General features: G+C 37.5%; 1 protein-coding gene across 13 annotated transcripts in view; it reads left to right on the top strand.

Moving 5' to 3' along the window:
* ASPH (aspartate beta-hydroxylase) overlaps positions 1-18,145 on the top strand; it is a 122,890-nt gene that overhangs the window by 59,389 nt on the left and 45,356 nt on the right. For all 13 annotated transcript variants that reach the window (XR_008731608.1, XR_008731609.1, XM_055706463.1 and 10 more), the window contains 3 exons: positions 3,970-4,011; positions 15,853-15,941; positions 17,988-18,074. Coding sequence is in view for 11 of the 13 variants with exons in the window: in XM_055706463.1 (XP_055562438.1) it covers positions 3,970-4,011; positions 15,853-15,941; positions 17,988-18,074 (218 nt within the window). In the remaining 2 variants the exon portion in view is untranslated. The remainder of the gene's footprint in view (positions 1-3,969; positions 4,012-15,852; positions 15,942-17,987; positions 18,075-18,145) is intronic.

Consider the following 18,145-nt stretch of genomic DNA (forward strand, 5'->3'; position numbering starts at 1 on the left):
GTGTTACATCTGATCAACAAACGCAGATGGCCCAAAGTGATCTTCTTTAGACTTTTCAGGAAAGCAATAATATTCTTAGACTGTGACGTGGTTTGGGATGGGATATTTTAGTAAAATTACCTGTGATTGTGAATTGCAAAGCAATAATTTTTACAAAGCCATATTTTGTGAGGAAGCTTGGGAATGATTTTAGAATGTTGAATGGAGAAACTGTTTATATAACAGTGGCAGCCTATTTGTAGAATTATGGGACTGTGAGAGTATTATATTATGCTGTGATCAGATTTTAAATATTTGTGATTTTACGTGCTTCATGTTTACAAAAATATGCCAAGCTGAGCAAGGTCAAGCAGACTATTAAAAAAAATGTATATTTAATCTGTTTTAATGTTTGGCTGCAATAAAACACAGAAGAATATCTTTGTCTTTCTAGTGTCATTATTTTTCCAAAATGTGGTAGATATTAACAATGGGGATAAATGTTTGACTCAGCCACTAATTAATACTATTTTTCAAATTAATCATTTTGAGTGTTTTAAAATAAATGTGAAAGTATTACTTCCAAAGATGAAGAAATATAGCAAGTGATTTTTATTTTTGGATGATACTGTGTGAAGGAAACAGGCAGTACTCCTAAGATATCTGTGTTCTATATTTGTGTTGTGCTTTTTTGATTGGAATATTAGCTATTCTGCAATCAATTTGGCCTGAATTTTGCCCGTGATACATAATTTCTATTTTTAACTTAAAGTGGATGAGATACCACTCTTTAACAAAGGCAAATGTGTGTGTGAAGTATATCTACCTTTCATAGAGAAATATTCTAGGTTATGGTTGTAGTTTAAATCCAAAATCTGGCAAGGGTGTTGTGTCTGTGTAGTTCTCTGTTTGAAAACAAAGATGTTCCTTGGACCTTTTCAGTTTTCAAACATCAACATATTTTTATGATTAAATATTACTGAATTAAGAACTGTAGTCAAAGAAGATTACATCTTCAAAAGATTATTTTTTATTATTATTATTTTTTCATGTTGCTACATTGCTTCTTGCTATATCTCAGTGAATCTGAAATCTTGGATTCGGTTACTGTTTTGGGAAAACACAGGAAGAAATAGCAATAAGGAAAGCAAAATGTAAATAAGGTCAGGATATTAAAGTTTTATTTTAATACTGAAGATTTGCTGCAATTTTAAGTCACTTTTTCACATTCTCAGTAATTAAAAAGGTATCATATGAAACTATTCTTTCTAAAAAGTAAAGAGAATGGATGAGATAGAGGAAAAATACTGAAAAATGTCATGTTTTTACTGAATATTTTAGTAATTTTACATGCTTCAAAAATTATGTATATGTAACTAATAAATTGTATCATACATTGATAGCATTGATTGGGATTCATGTAAAATCTACAATGTCTGAAATACATTTTTAGTTTTGAATTGGGTCATTGTCACATGCATTCAGAAATATTTAGACATATTGTAATATGAAAAATAAATGTTTTCTTTATAGTAGAAACCTGCTTGGGAATACCTGGTGAACATTTCATGGTGATAGCAGTCCTAGCCTGTAGAGACTGGTTAAAACAGTTTTTTCTGTGATTTTTATCTAGATTTGTTTTGCTGGAAATGGAGAAATTGAGTACAGGATGAGAGTAGTTTGAATAGCTAAGAAAATTTTTGTTTGAGCTACAGTTGGTTTGAGTTGATGACAAAACAGTCTCAAGATTTAACTATCATATCCCTGTCTTGTAGACATTTTTAAACCTTTGTCAGAAATAGCAAGATGAAAACCATTTTGTACTGTCAAAGTAAGCTGGGATCAGTGGAGGGAACAAAGCGATATGTGCTAAATATCATGCTGAATTCTTGTTTAACTATGGTGAGACCTGAGAGAAACAAGCTCTTCAGAGCTAGCAAGATCAAGATGTGATGAATTTCAAAAGCAGCTACCTAGAAGGAGAAGCTGGAGTATTTAAAGATCATTGGAGAGGCTTTGGTGAAGTCAGTGGCAGCTAATTTTGCAGAATACAGGTTGAAAAAGTTCTAAGAATTTGGAGAATTGATCCTAGTACATAAGTGGATATAGAGAACTACCGTTATATGTTGCATGACCCTCAGTAATAAAGAAATGTGAAGTTGCGCAAGAAATGGGAGATAGAAACAGGCTTTAGAGTGATGAGCTCATACTTAGTTTTTCCTGTGATGGAAAAGAAGTTACAAAAATACACGGATGTCCAAGATGGGTGGAAGAGAGTTGCTGAGACACCTAAGAGGGAATTAGAAGAGGTCAGGTGAGACTGTCATTGTTGCTCATAAGGGAAAGATCCAGGGAAATGGATGGATAAGTAGCGTGCTGTATCGTGGTTAACTATCCTGTAATGAGTTGTTCATATGCTTTGAGTTGGTAAAAATAATAGATATAGGAATATATAAACTATTCCGTGCCTCATCCGGAGCTGCATTATTGCTCTTTTTAAAATACAGTATTTCTGATGGCATACAAATGGACACGACTACTCTATTTATTGTTATGCATACACACACACAAAAAAGCCCCAACGAATGGAAGAGCCTGTATTTTAGAAAGTACTGAACAATGCTTTCATTAGCATACTGTTATAGTAATAATATTCATTCTTTAAGTTATCCCATAGTATGTAACTGACTATAGATCTGTTTGTCATTTCTTTCCATTTAATTGGCAATCTGGATTGTATGGTGTAATTGAAGAGGTGAAAGACTTTCAATATGACCATATTTATTAAATTTACCATATCGTAATCAAGTGTCCTCCTGAAACCGGGACATCAAGTTAATACTCGTTCTGCCTTGTTCTGAATATAAAAATCGGAGTCATACTGTCCGCACATTCAGTAGTAGCGGTTGTCAGCTTGTAGTAAAGGGTGAAATTGAAATGTGAAATGCTTTCTTCATGTGTATGCGTAACCCAGGTTTTCCATGAAAAAAATATATTTTTTTTTGCATGGTGTGTTTTATTCAGAATATAATGCTTCTGAGCAGTTGGTTTAAAAAAACTGTGAAGATGGAATATTCTGATGAGATGTCTCTGACTGACTTAGAAATTAAAGAAAATGTTTTTTCTCTATCAGAATACCTCAAAACTAAAGAGTATATGTTAAAGAGAATAACTGTAACTGAAAAGCCAGCAGAGCTCTCTTTTTAATATTCTGTTAAGTTTATTGGGAGGAAATAGTGAAAACTTACTGGGACAAAACTGGAAACAGAATAATAATAGAATTTTGAGGCAAGATGCTTTAAATGTTACAGAGTAGGACAGAACCAAAAAGTCTTTAGAGAGGAGAAAAAGAGGAAGGGACAAGCCTGTCGCTGTATGTACCACCTTCGCGATATACACATGCCCAATTGTTTTATGGTGTGTAGTCTGTCTTTTGCTACAGACTGTCTTGTGCTTAGTTAATACTTACCTGTGTATTCAGATGTTTACAAAACATCTGGGTTAAATTATTTTAAAAGTTGAGGTAAGACAAAAGCTTCCAAGTGCCCAAGGAACTTCTGAAAATGATACCTAGGTTCCCAATAGATTTTCATGGATTTTACATTTTAATTATATATGTCTATATATATATATATATAAACATATATATCAAGTTAGTGTTTCCAAGAATTTTTGATTAGTATACAGGTTTTACTTTTCTTGCAAAACAGCTTGCATAAGTGTGTATCACCAAAATCTACCAAATATCTAAAGGGGAAAGTTTGAAATACTTTGTGACAGAAGCAATGATGTAATATTTGCATAAAAGGTTGTTCTCTGCAGATGCTTCCAAGTGTGTAGTTCAGACAGTAAACTATCGTTGCTTTAAAAAATAAAAATGGAACAAAAGTCTTGTTGGCTCAATTATAAGATGTAGTTTTCTTGTATCTTTCTTACCATAAACTGTTAACATAAATTTATTTCAATGAAATTATATTTTTAATATTCTAGGGAAAAGTGAAAGAGAAATTGAACAAGACAAAACAGAAAAAGGTAAGTCTGAAAGTAATATTCTGTTCTGAAATTCAAAAACATTATTTCTGGGAGGACGGATTTAAATCAGATTAAATGGTAGTGAAGCTTAGCTCCTGTGTATCTTACGTAAACTGGAGTTGAATAAACATCCAGAGTGCATCAGCTTTTGTACGTAAACACACGGTACACACACAGTTGTTTCCGAAGCTGACGTGAGTGTATTCCCCTTATGTGGTCACAGGCTGCTGTTAAAAACTTCTGCTGTTTCAGGAGAAAATGTTTGATGTTGTACTCCTAGTTTAGGACTCTGGAGGTCACAGCTTCATCAGGCTCCTCCAGCGCTTGTGGGTGACAGGCAACCTGGGGCTGCCCAGCCCCAAAAGCTGGGTTCAGCGCTGCCTGCTTTGCTAAGCTTGGCGAGGCAGGTGGCATTAAAATCAGTCCTTGTCAGCTCCATGTTTACCCAGTAAGGGTTTCTGTCTGGCTTAGTATGGGTAGGAATATACAGAGGCAGGTTTGGTGGAAAAGAAGGGAGATTTTGCTAAGAGCACTGTGAATCTGTTCTTCCTGTGATGACACTGGTGCTGCCCCTGTGCATTCCCTGTCCCTGGATGAAGTTTGCACAACCTCCTTCACTGGGATCAAGGTTGGTATCTGACCCTAGCTACATCACTACAGCTGGCAATACCCAAAAACCTCAGGGCCTGTGCCTGCATCATTTTCACTCAGGTATGGCCTGTGGAGTAGTGCCTGCCATAAGTAGCTCCATCGCTACTTCTAGATGGAGGAAAAGGGATCCAGCAATTGCTGGTGTCTGCTGCTCCTTTCTCATTCTCTGTTTCCATTTTTCTGTGTGGCTATTTTCTATTTGAGTACTTAGCAATGCTAATATATGATCTTTGGGTAAGGTTTTGTGTATTTGTATTTTAAATACAAGTTTCTAGTATTGGAAAACTTCAAACAGTTAAGTATTAAATATGTCAAATGTAAGCATTACATTTAAGAATAAATATACCATTAGCCAGTTTACCTGGAAAGCAAGGCAATTATATCCACATTCCTATTTATAAAAGGATAGATTTGGCAGGAAATACCTTAGTGCGCTGGGCTTATATACTTGATAGTAGAAAAAAGCCACCGTTATGTGCTAGTTTTGTTGACCTCTTGAAACAGTAGAATAAAATTACATACAGCAGCCATCCAGTATGGGTAAAAAACATTCACAGGTAAAAATAATAGCTTGTTTAAGAAAATGACAATGCACGGATTTACTATTATGCAACATTATTAATCAAACTTTAAGAGAACTTTATGACTTGAAAATATGACAAGGAGCCATAGTCACTTTGCACCCTAAGTGCTTTGTGGTTTTGTTTCTTTTTAAACACTGAACAACTAAATAAATGGTTCTACTGAGTCCTGCCATGACATTACAGGATTTCTGTAAGTTGGAAGAAGGGCTAGGGTGTTTTTCTGGGGTAAGTTGGTAAAATGTTGCATCCCACAGGGAAAAACAACCCTATTTTTTTTAAATGAAATTTGTTTATAGCTGAAATATTTGAATGGCTTCCAAACAATTCGACAAAATTTAAGTTGTGTAAGTTTTCATAGTTCGAACTGGTTTAAGTTTTCACTTTCACTAAAAGTGTCCAGCTGTAGATGTCCTAGTCATAGAAGGTGGTTTAAAGTAATATTGAATTGGGTTATTTTAAATTACCCAAATAAGATGCAGCCATAAATCAATGAGAGATGTATTTAAGAAAATACTGTACCGTGGCTGACTGGCACACGTAGAAAACTCAGAAATCATCAGTGAATGTCATCTCAAGTTATGTGGGTTGAATTTCACCCTTGCAAGCTCTACTTCTAAAGGTATACAAACTACCTATTGATTTACTTACATAATTGTGGCCTGCATCAAGTATAAGCTGTGGGCAGAACAACTGATGTACTTCATAGAAGTGTAGCTCTCAAAGTCCAAGACTGCTGCACAGCACCATGCTGAACTAAATTTGTAGGATAATAGAGTATTAGTGTGTATTTTTGTGCAGAAAGTCAATGAAGAAATTTATTTCTGGTCTTGTCAAAGGGTTGTTTGATTCTAGCCTTTGAATGAAGCCAGAAAACTTCATGATGAAAGGGACAGGTGAATGATGGAAATGCATACCAAAAATAAAATTATCATTCTGCAGTTGTTTGTTAAGATCAACATCCAACCAATCAACAGTAATTTCAGACAGAAAGCCCTGTAGAATACTTTCTACTGCAAGTGAAATTGTTCTGGAATAACTGCAGCTAAAGATTTATTACAGTCATTAGATTCCGTAGCTTTATTAGTCCCTAAAATGCCTCAGTTTTTATTGTCTGATTGCTTCCCCAGATAAGTTGATTATAGAGGTTTTGCCTGTTCTAGCAGTACAGTTTAGAAAGATCTTTTAATTATTGGAGTGCTACTGGTTTAAAATCGTCTAGATGCAGTTACTTGGTTTTATACGTTCTAAGTTACCATTTGTGGAAGCCCATAAAACAAGTGAATCGCTTAGGCTATCTGTATCTCACCTAATGAAAAACTCCTGTCTTTGTCCTGTTGTTTGGGAAGCTCATCATCATCAAATTCTCATTCAGGCACCCACTGAGAGGCAGCACAATTTCAAAAACTAATTTGGGTAATTATATGGGCCCAGTATAGGAGGGAGGACAATTACTTCAGCAAACTTTGAATTCCAGGTAAAAGTAGTTGATCTGCTAAGATACATGTAGGTTTTTCAGCCCATATCTGAAACTTTAAAACTTGGACTGGGAATTTTGGAGTATTTGAGGGGGTGGGGTGGGGATTAATAAAACAGAAGGTCACAAAATTCATTGGAAGACTTCTACAGACCGTGGTTGTCGGTATCTACTTATTATTGCCTTCTAAAGTGCCCATCCACACGTTCCCAAGAGCATTATTACTAAATTTGTGTCACAGCAGGGATAGGCGACACAGGGTGTTTAGAAAACAAAGCCTATGGCTCCCCTGGAAGTGGCTTCCTTAAGTTTTGAGTGTTTAAGATGGAGAACTATCAGGAAGAGCCTTTGCTGCGAGTGACTGTGGGATTGTGTGACATGAGGTTTTTATTTCAGATTAGGTTTAGATGTGGCACCTTCCCACCCCCCACCACTTGTCTGTTTTGATCAATGTGGGAGACAAATAAGGAGGCATCATTATATAGTCATAAACTCTAAAGTTGAATAGTTACAGCTTTTATTTAAAACTTACCTGCTGGCAGTAAGCACGACATACAGCCAGTGCAGCAGGGTTGTTCCAGTATAGTTTTCAATTCAAAAGCTGGGGACCGTGTGTCCTCAAGGTGGCTGTGAAGGCTATGGTTTATCTGGAGTCTTTCTGAGTAACTGACTAAAAGCCAGAGCCCCAGCTGCTGTTTTGCATGCTGGTAGAAGCAGATGCAAGACAGCAGAAGCCACTGGGAATGCTCCCTTAACATTATAATGACAATAGGAGCAAATAAATAAATAATGACAAAAACTAAACCCCACTCGAGGTGGTTTGTTAGATAGAAAGCAGTGTCTTTCTGTCCTCATGTTCTCTCAGTGTGCCCTCAGAGAGATTGTGGCAGAGAGATCGTCTCACCATTTCTGAGGAGCTACTAATTTCATTAGAAGACGTGTTTAACAAGGAATACTCACGCTAATAGTGTAATACAGACTCTCATAATCACAGGGGAGGCCATGGCCCCTCTCAATTGACTACAAATCCTACAGCATTAGTTTCCAAACATTAAAGCAAGGCAATATAGCCAGCGTGGAAGCACCCTTCCTCCCAGACCTCCCAGTTAGACCAACCAGGATGTCTGTCATCACTACCAGTATACAGGACAGGTCCAAGGTGCCAGCAGCAGGTGAGCCTGCTCTCCCGCTCCACCACGTTTCCTAGGCTCTGAGCATAAGGGAACAGAAGGCTTAGGAAAGGGAATAGTTAGTATGGGGAGCAAAAGATGAAGGAAATGGAGAAAAGGGCAGCAAGATTGGATGGAAAGCTGCCCAAGCTAGTCCCTGTTGAGATTTCTTCCTGGCCACAGTTACACATCAGCTAACAAACTCATTGTTTGTGGTGTCCTTCTTTCTGGCATATCTATCATGTCTGAATAAAAATCGTTGAATTGTAGAATATCTGCTCCCAACTTTTTACAAGGCACAAGAGTGAGAGATGATTAGTGTTTAAGTGCATGAAAGTGCATACTAGTTTTCAGACAGAAACACTAATTGTTCCAGGATTATTAACAGCAGTGTGATATTATCTCCCACTTAATTTGCTCAGGAACAAAAATGTGCATGTATCCTTTGGTTAGAGGCTCAGAGTAGGTCAGCAAGGACAGAACAATTTATGCTATGAGTTGTGCTAAAGGTACCCCATCCTTTAAATGATCTTTTCAGAAACAACAAGTTTAAGTGGTTACAGTGTATTATAATATCAGAGACCCACTTAAAAGTTGCTTGCTACCTGTTAAAATGTCAAGTGCATGGTGTATCTTTAGGATTAAAAAAACGTGTATTAATCATGAAAGATAATTATGATAGTTTTAAATCTTTTTGTCGAATTCTGGCTAATGAAGTGTGAACTATTTTGAGGTATCGGGCTGATGTCTGATCAGAGTCAGCTCAGAGTGTTCACTCTTCTAGGGGAATAAGGCTTTCCTTAGCCTGGCTGACTGCTTTGTATTTCAGATGAAAATGTGAAATGGAGGGATAATTTCGCCCCCCTCCCCTTTCTCTCTACATGCTACACCCCACACACACCCCCCTTCCCCTTTCCCCCTTCTGTCACGGCAAGAGAGGATTCATTTACTCCATTACAGAAGTATTATTCCTAGTTATTTCTGATACAATATTTCTACCAGTCTGTTCTGTATTACTTCGGACTTATGGTCAGATTTAATATATTTTTGCCATGTACTTACTAGTCATCGCTCTTTTTTTTTATCCAACTTTTTTCCTTTGTTACTTCATTCAGTTGTTTTGGATGCATTTACTGCATTAATATAATTGGCTTACTTGGCATTTTACACAAGTTTCAAACCTTGTGTTTTGCGCAGTTATACAGGACTATACAGACATTTGAGTACATTTGTCTAGTAATTCTAGAAAAGTTTCATTCCTTAACTGTTATTTCTTTAGGCAGCTTTTTGCATTAGAAGTTGTATCAAGAAATTATATTTGCGTTATAATTCTGTGAATAAAATCAACATAGAAGTTGCAGAATGATTTGCCTTATGTTGTTTGTCTGGGCAGTTACTTAAAAGAAAAAGATCTGCTTCAGGTGAAGATTTACAGAACTTGATTTTTTTTAATGTTATTAGCTTTTTGGTTTTACCGAAAAAGCTAATAATAGCACCAGTAGTTGAGATTGCTTTCTGTCACAAGGTACTGTTCTGAATCACTTACAGCTTTTCTAAAATTGTACCACTGACCTGAAATTTTTAGTTGGGAAAACTAATTTTGGAAATGCCTTTCTAAAAATTGATTTTGGATGGTTTCAAGGAAAAGATTCAGTAGTTTCACAAGATGTACTTTGCACTGATTTCTTTGATTTATTCCCCCCCTCCCCCCCAGTGTTTAAATGAAAAAGAGAAAAAGCTTTTATTGCAAACATAGTGTATTTATTTTTTTTTCTTCTGCAACAGTGTGTACTAATAACAGCTACAAAATACTAGTTCATGCATGCATGTGCTGGCTAATAATTAGTGGAGGGATATTTGAGTTTGGCCACTAGATTTGGCTGTCCATCCCCTGCCCAGTCCCTGTCTGCTGCTGTATCTCTGCGTGTCTCAAAGTATATGGCATATTCTAGTCCAGACCTTTAGACCTGAGCAGGATTTCCTCTGATGCTGTTCCTTTGCAGCTCTGAAACTTTCTGTGAGATCAGGTCCTGAAAGGCCGGAATGAACCGTTTCCTGAGTCTTTCAGTGTTCACGCTACTGGCTTCCAAACAGCCTGAGGGGGTAAGAGTTACATCTAACAGTCATGTCAGCGAGTGAGAACAACCTGGATGGGACTCTGTTACGGATCAAGACATCTGCATGTGGCTGCATGTGCTGGTGTGGTGTCCAAACTGCATTATATACAGCGGTCATTGTACAGTCAATGGAGCCTTCAGCTAAGCACCTACTAGGCGTTTACTTCGTGCTGAATTCGCTCCTTATGCTCCATTGACTGTACTGGCTAGATTTCTAAAGGTTACAGCAGGGTTTAGGTATTTACGCAGAGAGAACTAAATTTAGTTCCATTAATTTTAAGCTGTCACTGCACTGGTGACATTCTCCAAGTGATGACTAAATGGATGAACTTTTAGCTAGAGAGCAAAGAGCTGTGCCATCAGGTACTGCTGCTGAGCCAAGTAGTTGTACTGCTTCTTGCTCAGGCTGAGGTAGTTTGCAGGTAATCAACACGCTGCTGCATCATGTGTAGAAATAGGTGAGGTGTTTCTTGCAAGGCATGCTTATGCTCTGTTAGCACCATTTGATGTGGGGCACATGTAATTATGTGACAGTGGGGAGGCTTTGTCACTTGCAGACATCTTTCCTGGAGTCACTCTCATGACTGCTTATAGCCTTAATTATTTTCTGAAGTATGCAGCAGAGACTGAGAGTAGCAGTAGAGTAGATGGTCAGAAACAGGGATTTGGGGCAAGAGAGTTTAGGGAAAAAGACCCTTGAAGAGAAGGGCATGCGCAACAAGTATGTGGAAGAAGAGATATCTAAGAACAAGCTGGGGATAAATAGGGAGAGCTGGGCCGGGGAACAGATTGTGAGCAAGTGTAGAAATGAAAGGAAAGAAACGTGGTATGGCATCAAGGTTGAGAAGGGGAGAGGCTGGAGAAGAGGATGACAGGAGAAGGAAAAAGAAAGGTGATGAAAGGAAGCTTAATGGTTGAGAGATGCTGCAGAACATGAAAGCGTAATTGTTAGATAAATCAGATAATCTGCAACTGATCCATTTGTTTTTGAACTTATATTCTGTTGCTGGCTTAGTGCTAGGAGGAATCTGTCACGATGACTGGCACAGTGACCTTCTGGGGGAATTTCTTTAATTAACAAATGAGAGAATGAAAGTTCCCTGTGCAATTATAGTCTTGGCACTAAAGTGCATTGACATATAGCAGTGTATTACAGAGTATTACAGAAATGGTAGGAAATAAGACTAGGTGGGACTGTGAAGCTTGCTTTGTCTATCCTGTTGACCAAAGGCCTTACCAACTGCGTGCGTTGTTCCTGGCAGACACTTACACAGCTTGGTATTAAAGACTTCCAGTAATCAGAATTCTATGACTACCCTCAGTGATCTGTTCTACTGTTCTTGCTCAGAGATACTAGTTCCAGATGTTCAAGCCAAATTTTCTACTCTAGGAAATTTCAGCCTTTTATTCCTTGTCCTGACTATGGTGAGATAGAAGATAATTTATTCTTTTCACCTCTGTAGCTACTTTTTAGAGTGTTATGTACTCCTCTTCCAGTTGCAAACTCTTTACTGCTACCTTCTTCCCTTTTGTTCTTGCTTGTTCAGGTTAAATGTTGTGTCCCCTCCTCACCCCGATAATTAAAGACAAAACAGTTTTTAAACCATTCTTCAAAAGTGATTCTATCACCTTTGATCATTTGGTTACTTTTCCTTATTTTTCATGTGATGTTCTTGTGGTCTGAAAGAGTATCTAGCAGTGCATTCATTATTTTTCAATCGATATTTATTTCTTTGTCATTTGTAGAAAAAGACTGTCACTCCTTTTGGTGATGACAAGGTGCCTTTCAACATAAAAACATAAAATATGCCTGGTATTTTCATTTTCATATGCCAAAATAGGTATATAAAATAGCCATTTCATCATTTTTCATTGAATGACATGACAGGCTATTAAGTTTACTGCACATCTAATACATTACCACTTCCAAAATATTTTCCTTCTCAGTTTTGTGTTTTGGGGTGGTTTTTTTTTCCTTCTTCTTGTCATCTGTGTCTTAATACAGAAGGGACATGAGGTTTCTTGTTGTCACTGGCTGTTGTTTATTCCCCAACAGAAAGAACTAGCATGGAATTCCTTGCAAGACTTCTTCCTAGTTTGCTGCTTTGGCAGCAGAAACTGTTTTCTCTGAGGGAGTCTTCAGCAGTCCTGTGTCAGCAATCCTAGGTAGAAAGCGTATCCATACATCCAAGGCCATTATTGAAAACCCTCAGTATTATTCTTACAAGACCATAGTATGATATATAAAAGAATTACTACCATTTTAATGCTCAGTCTTATTTGGACTACAAATCACCCTAGGAGTTATGTGACTCTGGACTACTTTAGCTATGTTGTGAAATCTGTAAGTCATTGCAGAAAAATGACGTGTTTTTTTCCTCTGAAAACAGATAAGTTAACTTCTTTGTAACATTGAATTTAATATATTGTGTCACATCTGCTAAAAGATTATTACACTAGAAGGGGGCAATGGGTAATTTATTAAAATACCCCTGCAGGGAGATGGTGGGCTTTCTGGTTAATACAGAGGTATGCTTGATGGTTACACTGAAAGCTCCCTGGTGAATTCTTTAACATAGGAGTAGAATGGAAGATGAAGATTATTGCTTGTTATATAATGTTTACTGGTTTATGTTGGTGCCTAGCAGCTGAATAATATTTATGTTAACAGCTCCTTTCCAGCTTTTCATATTGATCTCCTGCTGGTCTAGAGCTGATATATAATTGTACTGAAAATGGATAGATAATACTTTTCGGTAATGGAGGGTAGCAAAAAGATTCTTCCAAGTCAGATATGAGGGGAAAGATGTCATACCTTTGTGCCACAGACTGGTAAGATATTTCATTCTTTTTCTTCTGAACTGTTTCTGTGTCATCTCCTTGTAAATTCAAAGGCATTGTGGAAACTGTCCCACAGGCAGCGTGAGGTTCTTGGTGGGTGGGAAGGCTTCTTTCCTTGGCAACAGCGAGGTTCCTTCGGAGCAATGCTTACGGAGTTGGAGAAGGACCACACAACTGTATGTCTTTCCATGAATACTGAAAGTTAGAAAACTGACAGATAGCTGCTCGCTCTTACTGAATACTGGCCAGTCTTGGATAGAGATCATCATTCATGCCATAAGAGCTGAGAACTGACATTTTAGTTGTGGTTTACATCATTTCTTGTATATACAGCCTCCTACTTAGAGAACAGGAACAAACAAAGTGCTTGGTGATGTCCAGATGGAAACTCCCCAGATGATGTGGCCAGAGGAATGGACATGGCTCAGTTTTCCTGCTAACAACAAATGACAGTCTCATATAGCAGCTGTGAGCTGAGACGTTGTAAAAAGGAACTGTGATGGTATATTTTTAGGAAAAAAAAAAAAAACAAAAAAACCTCACCACCACAAACCCCAACAAACCTTTTACATGTTAGGAATTGTTCTTTGCAGCCCCCCTGACGTTATGTCAGAAACTTCTGACCATATCTGTTAGTCACTGTGGACTCAAGGTCCAGGGTGGAGGGATCCCTGCTCTCATGATGAGCGCTGGTTCTGTGGGTTTTGTTGGATTCAAGGGGTATGAAGATTTGGAACAGAGCCAGTGCTGTGCTCCTTAATCATTATCATCATTAACTGAATGAAAATGCAGTAAAGACATTGCTTTCTTATGAAATGGATAATATTAAAGTAAGACCTAGCAAGACTGGAATTGTCCGCAGATTGAAATGCATTTCTACTATATTTTCTATGGGGAATGAATAAAAGACATGAAAACCATCTGGAATGGTTAAAAAAAAAAAAAAAGGCAACAAAAGATCTCTTTTGTCACTTCAGTTCTGTGATAACTGCATTCCTTTAATGCATGATTGTGTGCTTGAGTGTAAATGCTTGATTTCAAGTCATAAGGTACAACGAGAACCTGAAGTGGTTAGGGGAGCTAAACTAGTATATTAAAGTATCTGTTTGGTGGTTTGTCCTGAAAAAGGAGTAAACTCCTCTGTGTCAGACAGTTTTTTCCTTCTTAACTTCTTGGTAGCTAATGCCTTGGAAAATTACAGTCATTTCTATTCTAACAAGGATCAACAGGGATACAATAATCCTAATGCACTGCTTCTTTAATACCTTTCCTTTATAGATCTTAATACGTTTTTATATTTAAAGCTTCATACAGCCTTTATGAAAACGTAAATGGAGTTTAGTAACGTAGCTTCAATCCTGCTTAAATTCTATTGCCCTCCTGCCCCTGAAAAGCAATAGCATCAGTTTAACTGTGCATACCAATGCTGCAGAATGGTTTATAAAGGTAATGTAAGAAAAACTCGCTCCGTGCAGAGCTGTCTGACTTCAGTGTTGGACATGACAGCAGAAGTCTTACACAGAAAGAACCAGAGGTAGTCAAGGTTTTTTTTCTCATACAGAAGCAGCGCAGACTCATGAGGTCCTCTAATGCTTGCGTGGGCTTAGTGTTGGTTTAGCATTAACTAAGGCATTGACCTTTCTCTGAGGTTATAACACAGGCAAAGTGATTCGTCTACCGAAAGCTCTGTGTAGGCTCAGCATCTCAGAGAGAAAGTATCATTTCATGAATCATGAGCACAGCTTCCAGTAGCATGTGCTGGCTCTTGTCATTCCAAACAGTGCGCTCCGAGGGCTTGGGAAGCAGAATAAAACATGGCCAGTTCCAGTACCTTGCTATCCAAAATACTTGCTACAGTATTGCAGCAGTCTGGTGATGTTAAGCTGTTGGTGTTTGGGCTTAGCTTTACACATGCCACTTACAGCATTCCCTGTTTAAACTTCTACAGAGAAAAAAACAATTTTACTTCTTTTCGTTATATTAATGACTTATTGTCCATGTTGTCCGGGGGGGGGGGGGGGGGGGCGGGAAGAACAATAATGCATAATTTAAGCAAACATATGTGCTTCTAATTACAGATACATGTAAGTAGCAGTTACTTGTATCAGCTAATATATATATTTTTTTCCTTACGTGAGTCAGAAAACGTTGAGGTGTTTTGTGGGTTTTTTTTTCTAATGAAGTGTAAAAGCAAAGTTTAGCTATAGCAAATGTGGAGAAAAGCAGTTATCTGTTGTCATATTCTTCAGTAGTGTGTTTGAATTTTTTAACACCTGGTTTACTTAATGCAACCAAATAGACGTTGTTTGAGACTGAACTGCTACGAAGTAAATAGCTGTTCAAGTTGTCACGGTTTACTTAAAATGCATTTGAAGCAAATTGGCTTTACACAATTTACTTCAAGACTGGTTTGCTCCATACCGCCACTGCTCTGCTACTGTGTGGTAGCTTGCTAAGCTGTGGACCACTTGAAAGAGGTTCAGACATTTCAGTGTTAAACCTGTTTTCAGCAGGAAGTTGGACAACGTGACTTCTGAGTCCCTCCTACCCCGAGCAACTATGATTTCTATCAACTCTTTTAATTGCTTTAGACAAAGAAGTAGATACACATATATAGGCACAACTTTAGAAATTACTGACATGTCCCGGTAGTGATATTTTTCATAATACCATAAAAATGTGGAAAAATAACAGTTCTCTCTGTTCTTCCATGTCAATTGAACTATTTGGAAAACAGTCGGCTATATGAGATGAAAAATGCTTTATCAGAAACTTGCCTGCAAACTTACAGAGTCTGAATGACTGAAGATTGTTTTTGTCATACAGAAGTCTGTGATTGTAATAAGTACAAAATCAATTTCTTGTCAGTGTGTCTTGAAACTGCCTTATTTGAAACTCATGCACTTTACCAGCACAGTACTGGTTGCTAGTTAAATGTTACTTCAAACAATTGCTGTGAAATACAGAAGAAGTAATGAACTGTGTGTTTTTAAAATCTCTTCTAGCTAAAAAGAAGAAGAAGCCAAAGCTCTTAAACAAGTTTGATAAGACCATTAAAGCTGAACTAGATGCTGCAGAAAAACTACGTAAAAAAGTAAGTTTTGAATGATTTGCTCAGGACTGTAGACAGTGGGCAAAAATGAATAAAATAAAAATTAACTTAGGAAAAGGGAGAATTACTTTTAGATTACTTCCTGTGAAATTAACTTTTTAAAATTAAATATTCAACACGTGTTTGTCCTGCAAGTTTCATTTCTGCTGGATAGTTTATCTTAAATTTTTTGAAGTCACAAGTGTATGTCTGTTCAGGTATGTTTGCCCACATTTAACCTTGAAAATATTTGGCTTAACTGTTGAGTTCCTATCATCAAAAAACTGCTTAAATTAATCACATGGAACAGGGTTAGTTCTGTCCTGTCACTGTTGTCCATTTGAGTACTGAAGTCAACTACTACCATATTGAGAACTTCAATAATATAAGCATGTTAATATGGATCTCGCAGTAAGCGTTCATGTGTTTCGTGAACGTCAGGTAGAAATCTTTGTGGTCGGCATTGTTTCTGTGGGATTCTCTGAGTGTCTGTCCTCCCATACAGCTGTTTAGAGCATGAAGCAGATGTTCCTGCTTCTCATCAGTGGCTGCAAGACCTCAACATCAATCAGTCAATTTTGGTCGTTCTGAATTCAATAACTTGGCTATGAAAAACAAACAAACAAACCCAACAATAAACAAAAGCTCTTCAGTCACTCCTCTGATAACTTCTAATTTTATTTTTTCGTTGGAGTGTTTCATAAAACAAGACCTCTGCAGAGATGGCCCTTTTCCAGATGTGAGGTTAAATAGCAAAGCAAGACTATGTGACCGTTAAAAATGAGAGTCCTTAAGTCTTTTGGATGTAAATCTTGTAAAAACTCTGTTATGCTTCACAGACAGTCCTAGCGCATGGAGAAGAACTACAGGTCTTTGTTGTACCCTGGATTCAAGATACGCTACCCTCAGTATAGTACAATAAAAATTATCTTCATCATTGCAGGTGTAGGATTATTCTTGATTTTCAGAAGACTGACTGTGCAGTTTGAGCTTTGCATTGCCATCTGTGCAGCCCCAGAGTTCCTGTAGGTCTGTGATGGGGCTTCGAGGGCTACTACGTAGAGAGCACTAACCTCCGGCTGCCACTGCTGCTGCTCTTCACTAGGAGCCTTCTGTATGTGTTAAAATACAAAAACCAAAAGCATTTTCATGCTTTTTATTGCTTAAACAATTGGTTGGTCAGAGAACGATATAACAGAAAGTTTTGGTGAGCCTATGGGGTCAGTTGACTGACTCAGATTTTCCTGCCTGTGTCTTTTGCCGAGTTGCAGACGATCATGCTTGTCTGCATACGCAATTAGTAACAAACCAGGCATATGTAATACTTGAAGATAGCAAAACAGTTGTGTATAACAGTCCACTCATATTTATAAAGCTGTAAGAGTTGGAAGTGGCAGCAAGATCTGGTGCCAGATTTTGCCAATCAGTGCTTAGCTCCTGCTTAATGGTGCAGCTGGTTCTTCTCAACTTCTGTCCCTACTTGCTAATCAGCATCAATCATGGGAATGCCATAGTTACATTTGGGCTTTGTATGCAACAGGGAAGAGACACAGGGCGCGTAAGGTGTCCTGAGGGACATGGTTGTGCAAAACGTTTGGAGGAAACAGCCATACAGTGTGGATGAGTCTACAGTATTTCCCCGAGGAAAACTATAGTTACCGTACTGTTCAATATGTGAGGTATGCAGAGAAGAAATTTCTGCATATGTCTAGAACTTCCTTTATATTCTTTGTTACATCCAGTTTGGATTTTGTTATTAGCAATAACAGGTTATTGTCATCTCAACATTTTTTCAAGTCAGCAAAGGCAAAGTGAGTAAAATAAAACCAAAGCTATTCACTTTAACCATGGAAAGTAGATAATATTGTTTCATAAATAATGACAATTAATTTCTCTTAAATAAGCAGGCAATGCCACCAAAAAAATGAGTGAAAACTGTTGATTCAGTCTGCATTTTTTCTTTTCTTTTTGTTTTTAAATTGGGGAAACTAATGCATCCTTCAGCATTTTTATTAGATAGAATTGCTGATAAGTATCTCCACTTTCCAGGGAAAAGTTGAAGAAGCTCTAAGGGCCTTTGAAGCATTAGTGAATCAATATCCACAGAGTCCTCGAGCAAGATACGGGAAAGCACAGGTACTAAAATAAGCCATAAATGTTTAAAAAGATGAAATAAACCTTTTTTAACGATAGAGTTCTAAACCCCA

Source organism: Falco cherrug, chromosome 3 (genome assembly GCF_023634085.1).
Source record: "Falco cherrug isolate bFalChe1 chromosome 3, bFalChe1.pri, whole genome shotgun sequence".
NCBI lineage: Eukaryota > Metazoa > Chordata > Aves > Falconiformes > Falconidae > Falco > Falco cherrug.